General features: G+C 43.6%; 1 protein-coding gene across 2 annotated transcripts in view; it reads left to right on the top strand.

Moving 5' to 3' along the window:
* Window positions 1-23683, top strand: part of LOC134340618 (formin-like protein 1) — a 128985-nt gene that overhangs the window by 88384 nt on the left and 16918 nt on the right. For both annotated transcript variants that reach the window (XM_063038065.1, XM_063038064.1), the window contains 8 exons: window positions 4845-5079; window positions 7226-7294; window positions 9472-9552; window positions 9952-10081; window positions 12222-12385; window positions 17559-17660; window positions 19621-19725; window positions 20827-20950. In XM_063038065.1, the coding sequence (XP_062894135.1) occupies window positions 4845-5079; window positions 7226-7294; window positions 9472-9552; window positions 9952-10081; window positions 12222-12385; window positions 17559-17660; window positions 19621-19725; window positions 20827-20950 (1010 nt within the window). The remainder of the gene's footprint in view (window positions 1-4844; window positions 5080-7225; window positions 7295-9471; window positions 9553-9951; window positions 10082-12221; window positions 12386-17558; window positions 17661-19620; window positions 19726-20826; window positions 20951-23683) is intronic.

Genomic DNA, 23683 nt, shown 5'->3' with positions numbered 1-23683 from the left:
ATCCTGAGATCACAATCCTGGAAGTTCTGTCCTTTATCTTAGCCCCTAACTCCCCGATATGAGGAATTATGCAGATGCTGGAAATTCAAGCAACACACATCAAAGTTGTGGGTGAACGCAGCAGGCCAGGCAGCATCTCTAGCTGGTCACCCTCCCGCTTAAGAATGCTGAGGATTTGATCTGAGATATCCCTGACACTGGCACCTGGGAGGCAACTGGCAACTGGCATCTGGGAATCTTGTTCTCATCTACAGACCTCTGTTCTGTTCCCCTAACCAACAAATTCCCTATCACCACAGCGTGCCTCTCCTTCCCTCTTCCCTTCTGTTGCATGGAGAGACCTGACCATGGTGACTTCCCCTGTGAGGTCATTTTCACCCTTCACCTCCCCCCAACAGTACCCAAAGTGGTCTACCTATTGTTGAGGGGAATGACCACGAGAGTATTCCGCACTGAATGCCTATCCCCTTGCCTCCTCCTAACCTCACCCAGTTTCCTGTGTTGAGCACCTTGGTTGTAACTACCTCCCTATACGTCCTGTCTACCAATCTCTCAGCCTCCCGAATGATCTGGAGTTCCTCCAGTTCCTTAACATAGTCTGCTGGAAGCTGCAGTTGGATAAACTTCTCACAGTTATGGTCAGGAACACTGGAGGTGTCCCTGCCTTCCCATATCCCGCAAAAGGAGCATTCCAGTATCCTGTCTGGCATCCCCACTGCACTAAATGTGCAAGAAGAAATCAAGAAAGAATAAGTAATGAATAAAAAGATTGATCTACGACCTAGCCCCTCCTAACTGCAGTCTCGATGAGCTAAAGCCTCAACTCCCCACTCTAACACTGGCATATACACAACTAAGTAAAACAATGTTCCTCTGCGCCATGGTGCACCCACACACAGCACATAAGCCAAAATATTCTATAAATAAGTGAATGAAATATAATTCAAAATGCATGTAGTGAAACACAGCACAGGTAAACAGTAAACAACATGCTGACTAGTAACAAGACCAGGGTGTTCATTAGTCTCACAGCCTGAGGGAAGAAACTGTTACCCAGTCTGGCAGTCCTAGTCCTGGTGCCCCTGTACTTCCTCCCTAATGATATTAGGTTAAAGAGGTTGTGGAATGGATGGTGGGAATCCACAACAATGCCTTGGGCCTTTCATCCACAACACTCCCAGTAAGTGTCACAAATAGTGGCGAAGGAGACCCCAGCAATCTCTTGGCAGCTTTTACCATCCTCTGTAGGATCTTGCAGTCCGATGCCTTGCATCACAGAACAATGCAGCCAGACAGGACTCTCTCGACAGTGCTCCTGTAGAAAGTTGTTAGAAGGGGGGCAGGGAGCCTTGCACGCCTCAGTCTCCTCAGAAAGTGTAGACACTGCTGAGCCTTCTTGACTCACAAGGAGATGTTGTGGGTCCAGATTAGATCATCCGTTTTGTGCACACCAAGGAACTTTATGCTCTTCACTCTCTCCGCAGCAGAGCCATTGGTGTGCAATGGAGAGTGGGTGACCTGAGTCCACAATCATTTCTTTTATCTTGTCCACGTTGAGACTCAGGCTGTTGATCTCACACCATTTGACAAGCCTCTCACCCTCCTCTCTGTATGCCAACTCATCACTGTTGATGATGAGGCCGACCACTGTAGTATCATCAGCAAACGATGATGTGGTTTCAGCTGGATCTGGCAGTACAGTCGTAAGTCAGCGGTGTGAACAGCCGTGGGCTGAGCATACAGTCTTGGGGGGGGGGGGCACCAGTGCTCAGCGTGATGGAGCTTGAGATGTTGCTGCCAACTCAGACTGACTGGAGTCTTTCCATCAAGAAGTCCAAGATCCAGTTACAGAGAGGGGTGTTGAGTCCCAATGAGAACAGTTTACCCACCAGCCTCTCAGGGAAGATGGTGTTAAACACCAAGCTGAATTCGATGAACAGCATTCTGGTGTACGAGGCATCATTTTCTAGGTAGGACAGGACAGAGTGGAGGGCCAAGGCTAAGGCATCATCAGTGCACCAGTTTGAGCTGTAGGCGAACTGGTCCAATGTGATCCATTGCCAGCCACGCCAAGCACTTCATGATGGTTGAAGTCAACACTGGGCAGTAATCATTGGGCACTGGAATGATGGTGGTTGCCTTGAAGCCTGCAGGGACAGTGGACTGTTTCAGAGAGGTATTAAAGATCTCTGTTAGCTGGGCCACACTGTCTCTCACTACCTGACCAGGTATGCTGTCTAGCTCAGCAGCTTTGCATGGGTTTACCCTGGCTAGGGTTCCCTTCACCTTGGCTGTGGCCAGACAAGATGCCTGTATCTCAGGAAGGTTGGGAGCTTTCCTCCATGTCACGTCATTCAACTGGTCAAATCGTGAATAGAAAGCATTCAGTCCATCAGGAAGGGAGGTGTTACTGTCATTGATACGCAGGGTGGACTTGTAATTGGTTATGGTTTGTACACCTTGCCTCACGTCCTTGGTGTCACAAATGTGTCTGTCAATTTTCTGTGTGTACTCATGCTTTGCCTTCCTGATGGCACGGGAGAGTGTGGCTCTTGCTGACCTTAGAGACGTCCTGTCCCCTGACCTGTCCCTATCCCTAAGCAGTGCAGGAATCTCGGCAGTCAGCTATGATACTGGTTTGCCTTGGTAGTGTAGAGTTTAATCTCAGTAACATCCTAAATGCCCTTTCCTATGTAGCCAGTCACCGATCCTGCATATTCATCGATATTGACGTGATGATCACAGGCAGCCTCCTCCCTGAATATGCTCCAGTCCGTAGTTTTGAAGCAGTGCTGAGGGGGCACCTTCTGGCCAGGTCCTGATCTCCCTGTGAACTGGTTTGACTCGTTTAACCAGTGGTCTGTACGCAGGGATTAACAAAATGAATATGAAGCCTGGGTATCCGAGGTGAGGGCAGGTGGGAACGGGGTTGGTGGGACAGCCTGGTGGGTTCTGTAAACATTGGTGTAATATATTCTCTCGTCCGGTTGCCAAGTTGACATCTGGCAGAACTTTAGCAGGACAGTTTTTTAAGTTGGCGTGATTGAAGTCACCAGTAACAATGAAGACGACCATCAGGGTGAGTGGCTTTGAGGTTGCAGATTGTGCCCTAGAGCTCCTGCAGCGCTCCCCAGCATCAGCACAGGGGGTGGGCAGATACTGTAAACAGCAATAATCACGATGGCAGTGAACTCCCTCGGTAAGTAGATTCAACACTATCTGCATTGAGCAGTGGGTCATTACTGCCGAGGCGTTCATACACCAGTTCTTGTTGATGTAAACACACAGACCTCCTCCATGGGTCTTTCCAGAGGTCACAGCATTTATGTCCACATAAAAGGAGATTAGGCCTTCTAAATGGACGGCCGAGTCTGGAGGGGTGTCCTGGAGCCACATTTCTGTCAGAACGAGTGTGCAGCAGTCCCTCGTCTCCCGCTGATTCCGATGCAGACACAGGTAATCCAGCTTTGTTTTTCACATCATTTGGGTGTTAGCGAGTAGAATCGTCGGGAGTGCGGGCCTGCAGGGATCCACTTTAAGTCTTGCTTTAATACCGGCGCATTTACCGCGCTTCTGGATTTCAGCGCAACGCTTCCGATGGTTTCTTCCCCGAGGGGGTGTTTTAGACCGTAGTACAGAGCGAGACCCTGCTCCCAGCGTTAGTCTGTAACTGTGCAGCACCTTCATTATTCCGCTAGCAAAGTAGATTTGCAAATTTTAGTGTTCAATATGAACAGCAGTGTTTCGTGGTCATAGAAAAGATGAACAGGCCAAGAAATTTCACTTTGGCTGGAGCCAGAGTGGCCGCTTTGTCCATGCGCGCAGTCATCTTGATTTATTCTGCGCCCACTCTATGCAATCCAATGTATTCGCGGAACTGTAGCGCGCAAAATGTGCGGAACGCCCCTGTTCGCTTCTTTTAAACTCACTCTCCCCTCTACGCAACCTAATGTCTCCTCAGAAACTGGCGCGCAAAATGTACCAACTGCACTCGCGGATTCTTTTAAACTCACTGTCCCTCTACGCCACTCCAATGTCTCCTCGGAAACTGACGCGCAAAATGTGCTGACTGCCCCCCGTTAGCTTCTTTTAAACTCTTTCCCTCCACACAAACCAATGCCTCCTCTGGAACTGTGACGCGCAAAATGTGCCAGCTGCTCCCCCCCCCCCCCCGCCTCCGGCTTCTTTTAAACTCATTCTCCCTCTACGCAATCCAATGTCCCTTCAGGAACTGTGGAGCGCAAAATGTGCCGACTGGCCCCTGTCGGCTTCTTTGAAACTCACTTCCCATCTGCATAATACAATGTCTCCTCGGAAACTGGTGCGCAAAATGTGCCAAATGTACTCGCTGCTTTTTTTTTAAACTCACTCTCCCTCTACGCAATCCAATATTCCCTCAGGAACTGTGGAGCGCAAAATGTGCCGACTGGCCCCTGCTGGCTTTTTTAAAATTCACTTTCCCTCTACATAGTACAGTATCTCCTCGGAAATTGGCGCGCAAAATGTGCCAACTGCAGTCGCTGGTTCTTTTAAACTCACTCTCCCTGTGCGCAATCCAATATTTCCTCGGAAACTGTGGCGCATAAAATGTGCTGAATGCCCCCTGCTGGCTTCTTTTAAACTCACTCTCCCTCTACATCATCCAATGTCTCCTTGGAAACTGTGGCGCGCAAAATGTGCTTTCCAGTGCCACCAATTTTGCTAGCTATGCTCTGCGCAGAGTTGGATGCTCATTCCTGCCGTGCCTTGCCCTTTGTGTAAATGCAATGTTTCCTTGCGTGTGCTCAGCCTATACTGTGCCGTCCAACCCTGTGACTAACATGCCTCCTTTCCCAAATGCCCAGCTTCGACATGCAGTCACTCAACCTGGATTTCATGGAGCTCCTGACCCGTTTCGTGCCAACCGAATCCGAGCGTAAATTGCTGCAGCGGTACGAGGCAGACAAGAAGCCGCTGGAGGACCTGGCCGAGGAGGACCGCTTCATGATCAAGTTCAGCAAGATCCCGAAACTCACGGAACGGATGAAAATTATCACCTTTATGGGAAACTTCAACGACAGTCTGCAGCTGCTGTTGCCGGTGAGCAGCTCGAACCCTGACCTGGGGTTTTGAGAGAGAGAAAGAGAAAGCATTAGCCGTTCTACCCCTCGCACTGCAGCCCCTCAGTAAAATAGTGACTGCTCTGTAAGCAAACTCCCCACACCCATCTTTCTCCTTTATATCCCTGGTTTAATAAGAGTCTAAAAGTCAGAATGCCACCGATGCAGGGAACCTGAAATAAGATAACGAAATTCCAAAATTCTCATTTGTTTAGGCAGCATGTATGGAGAGAGTCAGAGACACTGACTGGAATCTGGAACAGTTAACAATCTGCTAAAGGAGCTCAATAGGTGGATGTGGGGAAATTGATTTGCTGATGTTTCAGGTTTGAATTCTGATGTAATTAATACTGACTGCCCGTTACACCGCTGGTGTTTAGAGCAACGATGAAGCTGCTCCATTTCTGGCAGTATTCAGGGCTTGCCCTTCATTGTGTCAGTAACTTCCCCTGGGTTTTCACTACTGTCAGTCAGGCAAGTCCCAGGTGGAGACTCAGAAATACCATCACACACAGATGTAGACCGACTCTTCATTGCTGTTTCTGCAACAGTTTTATTTAACCAGTCAGGACCAGGCAGGGTTGCTAGCCCTGAGCTGAACCCCCAAATGTGAAGGACAGGCGGACCACCCTTAGTCTGGCCTCTACCTTTTCAACTGTTTGGCATGGGTGACCCAACCAGAGGCCAAAGCATAGAGCCCTGACTCCTGAGAGCATAGCGCCCTGCGTGTTTGAGGCACGCAAGCCTTCAAACTATGACAAGGTTGTGGTCCTCTTGGAGAGCTGATGTAAGGTTTTGACCTAAAACATTGACAGTTCTTCCCCATTCCACACACACACGCACACACACACACACCCCTTGACCTGCTAAGTTCTGCCAGCAGATTGTTATCGTAGAGAAACAGATTTTAGGTTTTAGGTCCAAGACCCCATCACAGAGACTGCCTGTCCTACAGAGTGTTTCCTGCATTTTCTGTCCTTGTTTTCACAAGCAGCTGTCAATCTCTGATTTGAATGAACAGTTGATATAACATTATTTGCTATTTATGGAAATTATAGAATATAACTTAAGGTTGCAACAAATTTTTCTGAACAGAAGTGTTTCCTAGGGTGCCGCGGTAGTGTAGCAGTTAGCCAGACACTTTTACAGCTCGGTGCTTTGGAGTTCAATCCTGGCATGCTCTGCAATGTCTGGCCCGCGGAATGCGTGGGTTTCTCCCACGGTCCAAACACATACCGGTTGGCTGGTTAATTGGTCATTGTAAATTGTCCTGTGATTAGGCTAGGGTTAAGTCAGGGGGTTGCTGAGCAGTGTGGCTCAAAGGGTCGGGAGGGCCTACTCTGCACTGTATCTTTAAAATAAATAAATAATTTGATTCCTAAAATTTCCACCCCTTGATTCCAGTCTCCTAATCAGCAGGAAGGCGTCCTCCCTGTCTGATTTGGTAATCATCATAGTATCTGAAAAACTTTGATCTAGTTTATTCCCAGCCTTCCAGAGTGTGGGGTAATCACTGTTTTCAATATAATCCTTGAAGCATAAGCATTGCACTATAAATATATGAGAACCCTCAGAGCTCACAATACCCCTCTCATCATGCAGTACACGATGCAGAACTGAACATAATACTCCAAATATAACCCAAAAAGGGATTTATGAAGCCATCAGTAACTTTTAGTCCATCTCTTGGTCCTCTAATGCATGCTCCCAACTCCTTAATCTAATTCTGCATCAGTACATGAGTACTTTTCTTTAATATTAAATGATCAATGTTGAACAACTTTAATTCAGTGGTCTCCCAAGTACAGGAAAAGTCTTCAACCTAATCATGATTTTTTGGGAGGATTGCCAGGATGACCTTTGTTCTGATTTGACAAAAAAGTCATCCCTTTAAAACCTCTTAAATTTCTTAACATGAAAAATGTCATTGAAAACTAAAATACCTGTACAAACATTGGAAGATTGTAATGCTGCTGGTGGGATATCAGGTCTGATAAAGTCCTTTTGCTGCCAGTGGCTGGAGGAGAATGTCTGTTTCTGAGCCTCCTTTTAAACTTGGGCTCCTGATGGGTTCACTCATAATTTGTTCAGTACCTTAATGATTGTTTTAATCATGTTTTCTACAGCAACTAAACGCAATCATTGCTGCATCGATGTCCATCAAGTCATCGGTGAAACTGAAGAAAATCCTGGAGGTAAGATTTTTGTGGGCGTGAGTTATCTGTGAGATGAGTGCAGGAGGCAACTTTCCAATGGCAAAAGGGTAAAGTGAAAAATGGAAAAAATTATACCATGAACACCACCACAAATCTTCAGGTTTTTAGCTCCACTGAATTCACCGTGGGCATCAGGGTGGAGATACGTCTCTACCAAAGGAGGTGTAAGGTGCTCCTTCCCTCTTCTGGCCTACAGATCACCCTTGGGCAAGGGGTAGCACCTGCTTAGCCCCCTGATCAGGGTCACATGAAGTCACGGTTGTAGGAGCAGCTGGTGCATATCACAAGTCCTGGTTATGTGACCACTGACGCCAGGCAGACAATCTCTGAAGGGTATTGATAATGGCTGGGGTTACCCGTCTTGTAAAGACACTGCCCAGAAGGCAATGGCAAACCACTTCTGTAGAAAGATTTGCCAGGAACAATCATGGTCATGAGACCATGATCACCCACGTGAATCGACACGGCACATAATGATGATCAGAATCAGAGTCAGGTTTAATATCATTGGAATATGTTATGAAATTTGATGCTTTAGCAGCAGCAGTACATTGTAATACATAATAGGAAAAACGTGAATTACAGTGACACACACACACACACACACACACACGCATACATATATAATGTTAAATAATAGTGCAAAAATAAAAATTAAAAGAATTCATGAGTTAGCGTTTCATCTTCTGTTATTGCACCAAACACATAGTGTGTACAACCAGACTTAAGGACAGATTCTATCCCACTATTATCAAATTTTTACTATTATCACTATTTATCACTATTATCCTACTATTATCAAATTCCTGAATGGATCTTTCATATAACAAAGGTTCTAGATCTCCCAATCTGCATAACTGTGGCCTGCACTGCACCTTCGCTGTAGCTATGTGTTGTATTCTGCATTCTGTTACCTTTTACTACCTTGATGTACTCTGGATGGTACACAAGCAAAGCCTTTCCACGATATTTCAGTGTATATGACAATAATAAACCAATAGCACTAATATTCACTCAAACTCCAAAACAATTTGTTGAAGTAGAGAAAATCTCTTCAATCGAAGCAGCACGCTGGTGTTTAACACAGGTTCCAAAGCTAAACCAATAGTTGATGATATTGCCTCACTGTCACTGGGGAGTGAATCAACACCTAAAGAAGTTTCCCCACAGAGCAGAGAATGCTGCTGAGGAGAGTAGGGAAAGTATAAGCAAGGGTGGACACCACTCTCCACACAGTATGTGTACTGAGAATGGCCCCAGGTCGCTGGGACTCTGGGCTATCTCATGGGCCAGTAATCACACGTGCAACTCAATGATGACTAGTGGTACACAGTTTAATTCTAAATGGAGAGCCTGCAGTCACTGAACGGAGCTCCAATGAATGGTTTAAGTGTTCTGACCATTGAACTGTGTGCACTGCAGATCCTGAGTAAGTTAGCAATGTGACAGGTGCAGACCTTCTAGATGAAGATTCAATCCTGAACCCTTTGCGATGTGCTCCTGGTTTTATAGTGAGTGGACAGAAAAGGTTAAAGGTTTCCTTGAGAACCTCCAGCCTCGGGCAATGGTGCAGGAACTGTGTGCTGTATGAGCTGTGCAGGATAGACAACAGCTGCTTTAAGGTGGGCTGTGGAGGTACAGTATGTGCTCAGGCCACTTCCAAGTTAAACTGAAAATAATTCACCATTAGGGGTCAGTGTGCACTGATCACCATTTATAAGTAATTTGAACCCAAAATTCTGCGCGGTAGATTCATGTTGGGCGCTAGGTGTAATAGCTGCTTTATGTTTGTGTGAACACAGAATTATTTGGCTGTTGTTGGCTAGAATCAGACTGCACAATATTGTGGCAAAGAGCTTAACAAAAGAGTCAATGTTTCGGGCCAAGACCGTGCATTGTGTTGCTTTGAATTTACCCTGTGCTAATATAATTTTATCCTATCTTCTTGAAATGATTTGAATTAGTAACAGTGGGTTTCTAACTGAGTGTCAATGTGAGATGAAATCTGCCTTTGTCTGTGTAAACCTGTAAATTGCTGGTCAGTGTGTGATCTTGATAATATCAAAAAAGACGTTTCACTACTTAACTTGAGATTCATGATCCCTTTGGTAAAAAATTGTCATTGACAAGCCAACTCAATCTGTTCTTTCCTGCAGATAATTTTAGCATTTGGAAACTACATGAATAGCAGTAAGAAAGGAGCTGTTTATGGCTTTCGACTGCAAAGCCTTGACTTGGTAAGGGTTTGAGAACTGTTCAATAATTAGCTCAATATAATTTTAGATCTTTAAAAAATCTTTTGAATGGGTTCATTAGAAACCGGTTATAATCAGCAAATTCATTTCAACGTTCATCAGGCTTAAACAACAAGTTCAATGTACTTTGTTGTGACTCTGCCAACACTAGACGCCATTGGACATCGTTCCTGTTAGAATGGTCTCAAACTATAGTTTGTGCTGAGTTGGTTTTAAAAGGTCATTGTCCATGAAATGGGCAGTGACGTTTTGACATATTGCAGACTGTACCAATATGTTGGGATTGACATGATGTAGATTCTTTTGATTTGTAATTATGTGTCATAAATGAACTAACACAGCTGTGTTAATAGTAATTGCTCTATCCCTATTCACTTTCAGCTTCTTGAAACCAAGTCAACTGATAGGAAACAGACTCTAATGAACTACATTGTGGATATAATTCACAAAAACTATCCTGAACTCAATGCCTTTCACACCGAGCTGTTGTTTGTGGAGAAAGCTGCTGCAGGTATTAAGGTTGAGTGTAACCTGAGAGGAATATTAATTGTGCTTTTTGCTGCTAGTTTAATATGGGGGATCAGTGATTAGGTTACAACATATACATCTTACAGGTACATGCGAGGAGTGGTGGTGTTGGGGGATCAGCAATTATGTTACACCAGGAGATCTGGTACAGCATTGGGGGAGGAGGGATCATGTTTAGGTTACACAGGTACACTGGGGGGGGGGGATCAGTGATTAGGTTGCACTGGATACACTGGGGGAAGAGTGATTAGGTTGCACTGGATACACTGGGGGAGCAGTGATTAGGTTGCACTGGATACACTGGGGGAAGAGTGATTAGGTTGCACTGGATACACTGGGGGAGCAGTGATTAGGTTGCACTGGATACACTGGGGGAGCAGTGATTAGGTTGCACTGGATACACTGGGGGAGCAGTGATTAGGTTGCACTGGATACACTGGGGGAGCAGTGATTAGGTTGCACTGGATACACTGGGGGAGCAGTGATTAGGTTATACAAGGAACAATGATAATGGAGCAGTGAATACGTTGCACTGGGGCACAGTGATTTGAGTGTACCTGTTTTGGGGAATGGTGATTACAGTGTACCAGAATGAACGTAATGATGAACAAAAATGCAGATGCCGGAAATCCAAAATGGAAACCAAGAATATAGGAAACACTCAGCTGGTCGGGCAGTATCACTACAGAGAGAAACAGAGTTAACATTTCAGGTACATGATCATTTGTCAGAACTAATGAAATGCTGAGGCAGATGCTGAATTACACCAGTGATACTCAAGTGAAAAGGAAACAGATTACATCTGTAATACATTGGTGAAAGATCAGAGAAGGGCAAATAAAACTCAATAAATTTTCCATGAATTAGCTGTAATTTTGAAAGCCAGTTTCTGAGTGTACTTGGGTAGTTACAATATTTGTATAATATTTTTGATCCTTTCTCCATTGCTGCTTTTGACATGATTGATCACAGTTTATCCCAGTGCTGCTCCTCCGTTCTCTGATGGATGGAACGGCCCTCAGCTCTTTCCATTTTTATCCAGAAACATCAAATTCACTGAACCATCTTGGCACAGCACAGAAACAGCTCTTTTAACTCATTGACTGTGCACCCATCCACACTAATCCCAATTTATTCTCATATTCCTATCAACTCCCCCAGATTTTACCACTCATTTTTTTTTTTACCACTGATGTTCCTAGGAGTGAACCCATGTGCTTAAGGGAGAACATGCAAGCTTCAGAAAGACAGCACTCAACACCAGTTAAAGGCCTGTGCAAAATTACCAGCTTGTGTCTATGTAGTTTCTGCAACCTTCAGCCTGGTGTCACTGTCTGGGACATATCCGGCATTCCAGAGGGACTTTTCCCTTTTTGATTCCCTAATTTCCTTTTATATCTCTGCCAATCTTCACTCACATTCTCACTTACCTTTCTGTGTAGCCAGGAGATATTCCTCTTGTCTTCCCACCATCCAGGGTCACCTCAACATGATTCATCTCTGACTCAGCTTATCTGCCTCTGAAGCTCTTCATCTACTTTTTTTTAAACTGCAAATTATTCCAATAATCTGGCTGGATTTTCATTATCCCTCTTTCATCCGAAGCCTCTGACCACTACATTAAGGGATCACCTTTACCCATTACTGCTCTACATGTGGGGTCCTAATCTACTAATGCCTTGATTTCAAAATCTTCATCCTTCTTGACCTCCCCTCACCCTATGGCGATAAATCCCGCCAGGATTACATCCCTACAACACTCCACAATATCATTGTTCTGCTAACTCTGCATCCCTTATTTTTATTCCTTGGAAGCTGTCCTTACACTGACACGACCATAATGTCTGCAACTGTCTCACTGACCTTCTCAGCATTTCTGTCTCCCTATGGTCCTCTTTGCATGCCCAACCATCCCCCTTTGTGGGTTAGTTGAATGTTTTGAGATGCTTTGCTGCATAAAAGGTGCTGTTCAATGCAAGTTGTTGCCTGTTGAAGAATCAATACATTTTTATCACTGTTCCAGATCCCCAGAGCTTGTACCAGGCACTGTAACAAGAATATTTCATGGTTAAAGCATGCACAGTTTTTCAGAGCAGTTTTCCCACTTTCTTTCTCCGCTGCAGTGTCACTGGAGAATGTCATACAGGATGTGCGGTCATTACAGCAGGGGATGGAACTCACCCGGAAGATGTTCATGGTTCAGGATACCAGCATACTCCTGAAGGAGTTCATGGGCACCAACTCCGAGAAAGTGGACAACTTAATGAAGGATAGCAAAACTGCACAGGTGGGTGTCAGTCCGCTCCCTCAAGAGAGATTCTTAAGCTCTCGACTAAAGAATTATGCCAGTTCATCTTCTGCTAAACTGTGCAGATCAAGGACATTCCAGGTTCAGTCCTTGGTACAGCTATGGATAGGGAACAAGGAGATTGCCAATTGGGGTTCAGAAGCTTTTGACTTACAATGTAATTGGAAGAGAGCAGAGGTCTGGCTGAGAACAGCTCAAAGTTCATATTAAATTTATTATCAAAGTACATACATGTCACCATATACAATCCTGAGGTTTGTTTTCTTGAGGGCATGCTCAGTAATGAAGCATGATAGAATCAATGAAAGACCGCACTGAACAGGATGGACAAACAACCAATGTGCAAAAGACAACAAACTGTGCAAATACAAAAAGAAAATAAATTAATAATAATAAATAAGTAAGCTATAAATATCAAGAACATGAGATGAAGAGTCCTTGAAAGTGAATCCTTAGGTTGTGGGAATAGTTTAGTGATGGGACGAATGAAGTTGAGCGAATTTATCCACTCTGGTTCAAGAGTCTGATGGTTGAAGAATAATGATTGTTCCTGAACCTTCATCTGCCAGCGTCAGCTTCATCTGACAAGCCTTTCCAAGATTAAGGCCTATTACACAAAATATTCTATGTTCTTCACCTACTGTGCTCACCATGTGTGGTTAAAATCCCAAATTGCCTTTCAGAAGTTTCTGCTGTGTGCTTTCCAACTATCTCCATCATTATGTGTTGTGTCCATGGTTCCCCACCTGATACCCCGTATCCTATCCTGAAGATACACGTTCAATGTTTCTTCCCCACCGCCATCAGTTTTTTTGAATAGACAATGAACCCATGAACACTACCTCAGTATTTTTCCTCTCTCTTTTTGTGCTACTTATTTATTTTAATTTAATAATGTATAAGACCATAAGACATAGGAGCAGAATTAGGTCATTTGGCCCTCAAGTCTGTGCCACCATTCAATCATGACTGATCCTTTTCTCCCCTCCTCAGCCCCACTCCCCAGCCTTCTCCCCATAACCTTTGCTGTCAAGAACCTATCAAACTCTGCCTTAAGTACACTCAACGACCTGGTCTCCACAGCTGCCTATGGTAATAAATTCCACAAATTCATCACCCTCTAGCTAAAGAAATTTCTCTGCATCTCTGTCTTAAACGGGTGCCCCTCTAATCTAAAGCAGTGCCCTCTTGTCCAAGACTCCCCCACCATGGGAAACATCCTTCCCACGTCTACTCTGACTAGGCCTTTCAACATTCAAAAGGTTTCAATGAGATCTCCCCCTCATCCTTCTAATTTCCAATGAGTACAGACCCAGAGCCATCAAATGTTCCTCATATGATAACCCTTTCATTCCCGGAATCATCCTTGTGTACCTCCTCTGAACCCTTTCCAACACCAGGACATCTTCTCTTAGATGAGGAGCCCAAAACTGTTCACAATACTCAAGGTATTAGAAGAGTGGGCTGAAAGATGGCAGATGGAGTTTAATGCTGATAAATGTGAGGTGCTACATTTTGGTAGGACTAATCAAAATAGGACATACATGGTAAATGGTAGGGCATTGAAGAATGCAGTAGAACAGAGGGATCTAGGAATAATGGTGCATAGTTCCCTGAAGGTGGAATCTCATGTGGATAGGGTGGTGAAGAAAGCTTTTGATATGCTGGCCTTTATTAATCAGAGCATTGAGTATAGGAGTTGGGATGTAATGTTGAAATTGTACAAGGCATTGGTAAGGTCAAATTTGGAGTATTGTGTACAGTTCTGGTCACCAAATTATAGGAAAGATGTCAATAAAATTGAGTACAGAGGAGATTTACTAGAATGTTGCCTGGGTTTCATCTCCTCAGTTACAGAGAAAAATTGAACAAGTTGGGTCTTTATTTATTGGAGCGTAGAAAGTTGAGGGGGGACTTGATAGAGGTATTTAAAATTATGAGGGGGATAGATAGAGTTGATGTGGATAGGCTTTTTCCATTGAGAGTGGGGGAGATTCAAACAAGAGGACATGAGTTGAGCGTTAAAGGGCAAAAGTTTAGAGGTAACATGAGGGGGAACTCCTTTACTCAGAGAGTGGTAGCTGTGTGGAACGAGCTTCCAGCAGAAGTGGTTGAGGCAGGTTCGATGTTGTCATTTAAAGTTAAATTGGATAGATATATGGACAGGAAAGGAATGGAGGGTTATGGGCTGAGTGCAGGTCGATGGGACTAGGTGAGAGTAAGTTCGGCACGGACTAGAAGGGCCGAGATGGCCTCTTTCCGTGCTGTAATGGATATATGGTTAAGGTAAGGCCTCACCAGTACTTTATAAAGCCTCAGCATCACATCCCTGCTCTTGTATTCTGGATCTCTTGAAATGAATGCTAACATTGCATTTGCCTTCCTCACCACCGACTCTATCTGCAAGTTAACCTTTAGGGTGTTCTGCACAAGGGCTCCCAAGTCTCCTTGCATCTCAAATTTTTGAATTTTCCACCCCCATTTAGAAAATAGTCTGCACATTTATTTCTTCTACCAAAGTACATGACCATGCATTTTCCAATATTGTATATCATTTGCCACTTTCTAGCCTATTCTCCTAATCTGTCTAAGTCCTTTTGTAGCCTACCAGTTTCCTCAACACTACCTGCCCCTCCAACAATCTTCATATCATCTGCAAACTTGGCAACAAGGCCATCTATTCCATCATCTAAATCATTGATATACAGCATAAAAAGAAGTGGTCCCAACACCGACCCCTGCAGAACACCACTAGTCACTGGCAGCCAACCAGAAAAGGATCCTTTTATTCCCATTCACTGCCTCCTACCAATCAGCCAATGCTCTAACCACGTTAGTAACTTTCCTGTAGAACCATGGGCTCTAAACATGTTAAGCAGCCTGACATGTGGACACCTTGTCAAAGGCCTTCTGAAAGTCTACTGCACCCCCTTTATCTATCCTACGTGTAATCTCCTTAAAGAATTCTAATAGGTTCGTCAGGCAGGACTTTTGCTGAAGGAAACCATGCTGACATTGTCCTATCTTGTCCTGTGTCACCAAGTACTCCATAACCTCATCCTTAACAATCTCCATCGTGGTATGCTGTGTTCACTTTGCCACTTGATATCCTATACCATAGACTTAATTACAATGAGTATATATACAAAATATATATAGCAATTTATAGTTTTTATTAATCTGTAATGTAATGTACTGCTGTTGCAAAACAACAACTTTCATGACATACTGTATATCAGTGATATTCTAATCCAAGGCACACATCAGTAAGGTGATGGACTATTACCCACTTGCCTGGGTAAGTGCAGCGCCATCTACCCCCAAGAGGTTCAGTACCATCCAGGACAATGTAGCCCATTTATTTCTCATCCTATTAACCAATCAACCCCTTTTCACATGTATTCCCTCCATCATGGATCATAGAGACTGCACTGTGTGTGCCATCCAACAGCACCTCCCCTAATGTCAACCTCTACCGCAAAGAAAGACAGAAAACATCAAACAATATGGACTATTTGGATGCCCCACGATTTGTGCCAACCTATATAAACCTACTTTGTGATCAATTTAACCCTTTTCTCCTACACAGCCCATAACCCTGCATTTTTCTTTCATCCATGTGCCTATCTAAGAGTCTCTTAAATCTCCCCGTTGTATCTGCCTCTACCGCCATCCCAGGCAGTGCGTTTCAGGCATCCACTACTCTATGTGTGTTTAAAAAAAAACTAACAAAGACAGCAGGCACACAGTAACACCACCACCTGCAGATTATACACTTCAGCGACCTGGGAGAATGACGTTGGATCCCAACAACACCAGGGAGGTAATTCTGCTCGAAGAACTGCAGTATTTCAAGGTGGCAACTCAGCACCAGCTTGTTGAAGGCAGTTAGTGATGCACAGTGAACGATGGCCTTGTTAGTGAAGCCCAGATCTCTGAAATGAAAAATAAGTGAAGATTTATTCTATGGAATTTATTGCCACAGACGGCTGTGGAGACCGTCAAGGCAGAGGTTGATAGGTTTTTGATTAGTAAGCAGTTAAGGGTATGCTGAGAAGGCAGGAGAATGGATTGAAAAAAATCAGCCAAAACTGAATGGCAGAGCAGATTCACTGGGCCAAATGGCCTAATTTCATTTTTATATCTTATGATCTTCCCAAATTTTGTCCAGAGCCCCCTTGTTCATCGCCTGGACTGTTTCCACAAAGAGCGCTTCTCTGAGTTTCTTGGGAATGAAGGTCTGAGCTATTTTCTGGGCTCTAAAACACCATGATGTAAGACTTTCCTCACTTCATCTGTTGTGAACTGTAATTTTTTTTTTGTTATTGGGACACTCTGCTCACCCTGTAGATATTCCATTTCAATTTGCACCTTTGGCAGACTGGGCAAGACCTTGTGTTGTAACAAAATCAACTGCTGTCCTCCAAATCTTCAGTCAGGGAGGGTCACTGTTACTGGGGCAGTCAGACAGTAGCTTATGTTTGTAGTGCAAGGTGATCAAGTTCAGATACCTCGAAGGCGACTGAAGATCTTGTATCTGGTGTGGCTGCACGGTTGTTTGGCTGTCATACTTAGGGCAACAATGGTCCTGGGAGAAGAGTGCCTGGTGTCCTTATCTATCCCAACTCTGTCTCATAGCAGCTTGTTCAAGCCTGTGGGATTGCAATTACCTTTAGAGAAGCAAATTTTGCTAATGCATTTAATTTTCTACAAGAATTAGCAGTACTTTTTTATATTTATAATTGCTGTAGTTCAGGTTCTGTTTAAAAATAATTTTGGAAATAGAGATATTTATTGGTGCTTAATGGATGTCCTAGAGAAGTTAAGTTGCCCACAAAAGATGCAGCCTTCATCACCTTGCCAGTGATGTCCAGTGATGGGAAGTCATTCCAGGACCCCGCAGCAGCTAAAACAAAGACATTAGGTGTCCAGGTCAGGATGGAGGGACTTGGATATGATGAGTCTCTCATGCACTTCCTGCTCTTTCCCTTCTAGGAGGTAAAGCTCAGTGAAAAATCATGGTCTTTGTTTATTTCAGAACTGCAATAAAAAAAAAATTGATGGTCCATCTTTTGCCCTTGTTTGATGTTAATTATTCCTAATCAGAATGTTGCTTCGGAAACCAACATTGTTCGCACTCTTTCTCCCATAGGAGGCTTACCAGTCTGTTGTTGACTATTTTGGGGAAGATGTGAAAAAAATGCCTCCAAATATGTTCTTCCCGTTCTTTCTGCGGTTCACCAAGGGTTATAAGGTATGGCTGGAAGACCAGACAATTTCTGTTGATTCTCGCTAGAATGAACGATGTTAACTTTACTGGTTACCTCTGACTGTTTATTTCTTCCTACATTTCACTTCTAGTCAATCAAATGATGAGGTAAATGAAACATTTTAAAGCTTAGAAACCAAGCAATTCTTACCTTAAAGTAATTGCCCAGTACATGTTCTCCCTAACACATCCTGGACTTGACAAGTGGAAGTTTATTAGATATGCCAATTGACTCAGTTGCTCTTTCAGTACAAACCCTCCATCAGTCTAGCCCCTCTGTCAACCTCTCAAGTGCATGTTATGTACAGTGTGCGTGTACAAAAGTTCACCATATTCCATTCACAGTGGCAAACTTCTATACTTGTGCTTGAAGAAAGCAGAACAGAGTGGCTTAGTTCGATGAAGGTATTGCTGAATGACTGGTTGTTCCATATGAGGGGAACTCAAATTTAAAACCATAAACTGATTCCCGGGGCATGTTCAGCCAACTGTGGAATGCTTTGTCGAGAAATGCCATTTGAGTAGTCTGTGTCAATCAGTTTATGGAACATTGAGCAGTACAGCGCAGAAATAGGCCCTTTGGCCCACGGTGTCTGTGCTGAAAATTGTGCCAAATTAAATGAAAACCATCTACTATAGAAAGACTCTGACACAGTGAGGCCTCTGTTGGTCAGAGTCGACCACGGATGTTGCGTCCTGGCTGTCTAGATACACAAACCTGGGCAGTACGATGTGGAGAGCAAGCTGTTGCCCAGGTAGCAAGTTCACCATCTCCTCAAATCTGATGAACCCAAAGGAACGGCAGAGATCAATACAGTTTGGTACCAGCAGCGTCACAGGAGTTGCCAGTCAACATTGAACTCAGCGTGGGACTGCCTTATGGACTCCAGCTGCGGACTGTTCCCTCGGGGTTTATTCCTGAAGCCTTCCCTATGGATGGGTATAGCCAAAATGCAGCAGAGGTTTGAGATCAGAGTTTTCCTTCTAGATGATCTGCCAACCACAGCTGACGAGCCCTATGTGCCTGAAGCGACTGGTTTTAAGGTCTCAGTAACCTGCTTTGCCCCTTCTCCTGTCTATAGAAATGGTTTCACCAGGCTTCGTAGCTAAGCCACATGTGAAGGCCAGGAGCTAGACTTGATTGTCAGAGGCTATTTGAGGCGCACGCAATTGGGAGCATTTAATAGGTAGTGGGAGCTTGTTCTCATACCACCCCCGGCTCTAACAACCTTAAGGAACCAGAAAGATACTGACTCTCTACTTTATCTATGCCTCTCATTATTTTATAAGCCTCAATCAGGATTGCCCTTAGCCCCTGACAATCAGGAGGAAATAATCCAAGTATGTCCACCCTCTGGGTATGAGGAAGTTGGACACATGAAAGAGTGAGCTGAGGATGTAAAGGTAATTGAGAAGCAAAGACATTTGGTCCAAATTAGAACTTGCAACCTTACAAATTCTTAAATCATTAGTGAAATGTGGGATTCTCAGGGTTAAAACCAAACAGCAGCCACCTGCCTGAGGAAGGACAAGAGTTCTTTATGCTGACGGAAAACACCAAAGGGAGCTGGAGGGTGATTTAGTTGTAACCCTCAAATGAAAATTGGATACAACTTGAAAAGGATTGCCACACTGTGGTGACAGTGAAGTCAGACTAATTAATTACACTTTCAAAATATAATGAATCCTCCTCTGTGTCCACTGCAAGGAAAATGAGGTGTATATGATGAAAATATTTGTCAATGGGTAATAAAGAAGATTGTAAGGGTAGTGCTTCCACACTTAAAGAGTTTTCTACTCAATATGTTGACTGTTTCTTTTTCCTCAGATGCTGGCTGACGTGCTCAGTTTTTCCAGCATTTTCTGTATTATTTCAGATTTTCAGCATCTGCAGGTGTTTGATTTCTACTAACTGATAACTGTTTTATTTGTGGCTTTACCCCAGCAAGCCGAGCAGGAAAATGAGATCCGAAAGAAGCAGGAGGAAATGGTAACCCAGGACGTTGGGGAGACAGGATCACCCCCAAGCAAAGGACAACCAGAAGAGAAGGTCAGGCCTCTGATTGGAAACCTTTATCAGTCGTGATTCCTATGGCCTCAGACAAATATTTCTTTAAGTAAAATTAATAATTTGGATATGGTGCATTTGGTTGAAACATTTCTAGTTCTCTAAAATAAGAAAAGCCTCCATTCTACAATTTAATGACACAAAAGAGGGACTCAAATTCACAAATTTCATTTTCCAGCCTAACAGTGGGCTTCTCGTGACCTGTCAGACTGTCAAAGAGGAAAAAGTAGTTCTTTTGGCACCACAGAGAGTTGTTACTTTATAATTGTTGGCAGTTCATGAGGTCACTGAAAGATTCTCAAGTATCTGGACTGTGTCTAAATAAGAGGGTCTTCAACATCTGAATTCTTGATTCAAAGGCCCCATGGGTTCTACAGTGAGCTGATCGCAGTGCAAAGTTTACACATATCATCAAGTCGACAGATTTGGGATCCTTTATGCCTGAAGATTTGGTGCAACCTGCATCTAGGTTTTTGCAGTTATTTACCACTCCACATAACCTCAGCACCACCCACTCTTCCTTTATTCTCTGTGCTCCCCAGAATGAGGGTGGCCATTGCCTTTTTTGGGAGGTAAGGCAAACTTGGCAGAGGCCCAGAAGGAGTCTGTGCCTTGAGTCAGTACATAGGTGGAGATGGAGTCTCACAGCTCCTACAACCCAGGTTCAATTCACACCTACCACTGTTGCCACTGTAAAGTTTGCACCTTCTCCCTATGACACTTAGTGAGACCAAGACCTGTTTCCTTGCTGTATGGCTCTATGACTTAACTGACTTCCATATGATTCAACCAGTGGTTGCCAACATTGTGCTGACCCCTGTATGAACCCAGTGTTAGTTCACCTGGGTTGATATTCCAAGCTGCAAAGAAACACATAACTCGATATGCTGTAATCTTCTTGACCTTATGAAACAACCTGCCTCTAATCTTAGAGTGAGCAGCAGAAAAAGGCCGTTAAGACTCAAAACATGAAGAAAAGAAGAAAACATTAAGCTTGTCACTGCCTAAGCATGGTTTAAATGGCTACTTACTTTGCAGCTTCCAGCTCCCTTTCTGACTAAATTCTGCATTTTCTTCTCCCAGTCTCTTCCTGTGAAGAATAAGGCCCCTCACATGGACCTGATGGCTGAGCTGAAGAAGAAGCAGCAGGGGAAAGAGAGGATGGTTTATGAGGGCAAGGATGGAGCAATTGAAGACATTATCACAGGTACTTCATCAGGCGGGGAGTGCGATAGTGTCAAGAAACTTCTGGACAGAAGTGTGAGACAGGGATAATCCTTGATTTGCAAAAGGCGTGTACTGTATTCCTGTAAAACACATTCACTAAGCAAAACTTAACTTTAAAAACTTAACAATGAGTCCTGATGAAGGGTCTTGGCCCGAAACTTCAACTGTCTATTCCGCTCCATAGATGCTGCCTGACCTGCTGAGTTCTTTCATCACTTTGTACGTGTTGCTTGGGATTTCCAGCATCTGCAGGATCTCTTAGGTTAACAAATTAAAATGCCTTTCAGTGCAGTGTTTTGTAATTCATGGAAAGTAGTACCTATTCTTGTCAAAAATAGATTTGTAAATCGAGAATGTGTGTTTTAACAAGCCAATGGCATTATACCAAAAATTTATAAGTAGGGCATTCGTTAGTTAAGGAGTACTTGTATCTTGAAAGAGGTGCCTTTTGTGACTTGTATCTTCTTCCCCACTAAAAAAGTAAACGAGGATTCTCCTTCCATTGTGGGGTAACTTGACAGCAGTTCTTTCAAACAAATTGATCAATGTTTTTTTTTCCAGTAGTCAAGTATAAAAGGGGGCAGTGGTTTAGGATGACAAGGGAGAGATTTAGAGGGGATCTCTAAAGCACAGGGGTTGTTTGATATCTTGAACACCTCCAAGAGGAAATCAGATAAATTTACTATGCTCAAGAGGTATTGAGACAATTTAAAAGGAAAGGTGTAAAAGGATGCAGCTCTAATGTGGGCAAATCAGATTAGTGTAGGTGAGCAAGAGGGTTGGTATGAAAATGGTGAGCTGAAGGGTCCATTTCTGTGCTGTACAACTATAACTCTGAAACCATGATGTTCCTCATTGAATTCTTTCCACTTAAAGGCAGTGGTTGGTGGGGAACAACTGGAGTTTTCAAGATTCATATTGGTGGATTTTTGTTGTGTGTGAGTGTCAATGGATTTAGAGCTGAAGCAGGTGACTAGAGTTGAGTTCCAGTGGCCTTCTAACTCCTAGGCCAATTCATTGCACCTATGGTGCAGTTTATCAATCTTGGAGGAACTGATTGGCTGAAAAACAATACTCTACAGCCAATGGCTGAACCTCATACAGAAAAACACTAAAACTGTCTGGGTAAGATTATTTGATTGGGAGGAGCAGTCAGGTCCCTTTTAAAGTAAGGTTACAGTCAGATACAGTACTGTGCAAAATTCTTAGGCACCCTGGATTTTTTTAGATGGTACAGCCTCCACAGCACCCTGATCTCAACATCATCAAGACTATCTGGGATTACGCAGAGAGACAGAAGCAAGTGAGGCAGCCAATGTCTGCAGAAGAACTGTGGCAACTTCTGCAAGATGCTTGGAACAACTTAACAGCCAATTTTCTGATAAAACTGCACGACAGTGTACCTAAGAGAACAGATGTAGTTTGAAAGGCAAAGGGTGGTCACACCGAATGTTGATTTGATTTAGGTTTTTACTGTTTACTGCTCCGTATAGTAATATTTGATACCAAGAAACTTTACATTATTTTTGAAAGCATTTTTGCATTATGGAATTTTTTTAACATGTGCCTAAGACTTTTGCACAGTACTGTAGGTAGAAAGTGGTACAGAAAAATAATACCATTTACAATTCCTTTAAAAAGTGTGGTGGGAGGATGAGAACAAGAAGGAAGGGAAGGTAACAATTTGGTTAACTTAATCACTTTTGGAGTTTTATAGTCTGGGCATATTTTCTGGAAATTAGATGGATTTTTAGCTGTAATATCACAATTTAATTTAGCCAGTTTGTGAGCCAAGCAGTCTTGGGACAGTGGAACTCCCCTCAAGGCTATGAGTTCTGAAACTTAAGTCTTAATTTGAACACAGACTATTCTCATAAAAGGTGTTTTGGCAGTACTAATGAGTGAATCATCTCTAAAGTCCCGGGTTTTTAGGCATCTCAGTGTGTATTGATCTGAGTAAAGATGCTAGATGGAATGAATATTAAGTTGAACAATTAACCAAGTGATAAGTGATCCCATGATCTCTTCCCTGCTGCGTAATCGTATTAAACCATTAGGCAGGTGGATTCACAGCCAAAATTTAGAACAATGTCCAAACATATTGATGATTACAAAATAATAGTTTCCAAAAGACAGCTGGCCAAGCAGGGGCATGTCCCCTTCACCATGATCAATAATATGGTGACGTTATGGCCACTACCAGATAACATGAAGAAGGTATGTGTATCACCTTCCAAAACATAGTCCTCTGCTTGCTGTTGCTGGGAAACAATTATTACTTCAAACTTGTGTGAGAATCAGTTTGAATCCTTGCTAACTGCTGAATCTGTTTAGCTGAAAAGTGCCTTTTGCAACACCTACTTTCTGACCTTTGCTCTTCTCTATTTCCCTCCCTGCTCCCTGCCTTTCACCTACTCTTTTTTCTTTTCTTTGTAATCCATTGCACTCTCTCTCTCTCTCCTTTATGTATGACTATTTCTAAACTTTCATCTGCTTCATAATCCTGCTGTATACTTTTCTATCTCAATACTCATCTTCCTCTGTATGCTTCTCTTGCACCTTCTCTCCCCTTAACTCCCCATTCCTCTCTTTCTGTCCCATCCCTCTGCCTCTCTCTCCAACCATTTTTCTCCCCCCCCCATTCCTCTGCTCTTTCTCCCTCCCTTGTCTTCTATTCTCCCCCCCCCCCCCACCTCTTCCATACACACAACTC

Source organism: Mobula hypostoma, chromosome X1 (genome assembly GCF_963921235.1).
Source record: "Mobula hypostoma chromosome X1, sMobHyp1.1, whole genome shotgun sequence".
Taxonomy (NCBI): Eukaryota; Metazoa; Chordata; class Chondrichthyes; order Myliobatiformes; family Myliobatidae; genus Mobula; species Mobula hypostoma.
This window is presented reverse-complemented; position numbering and strand designations above follow the sequence as displayed.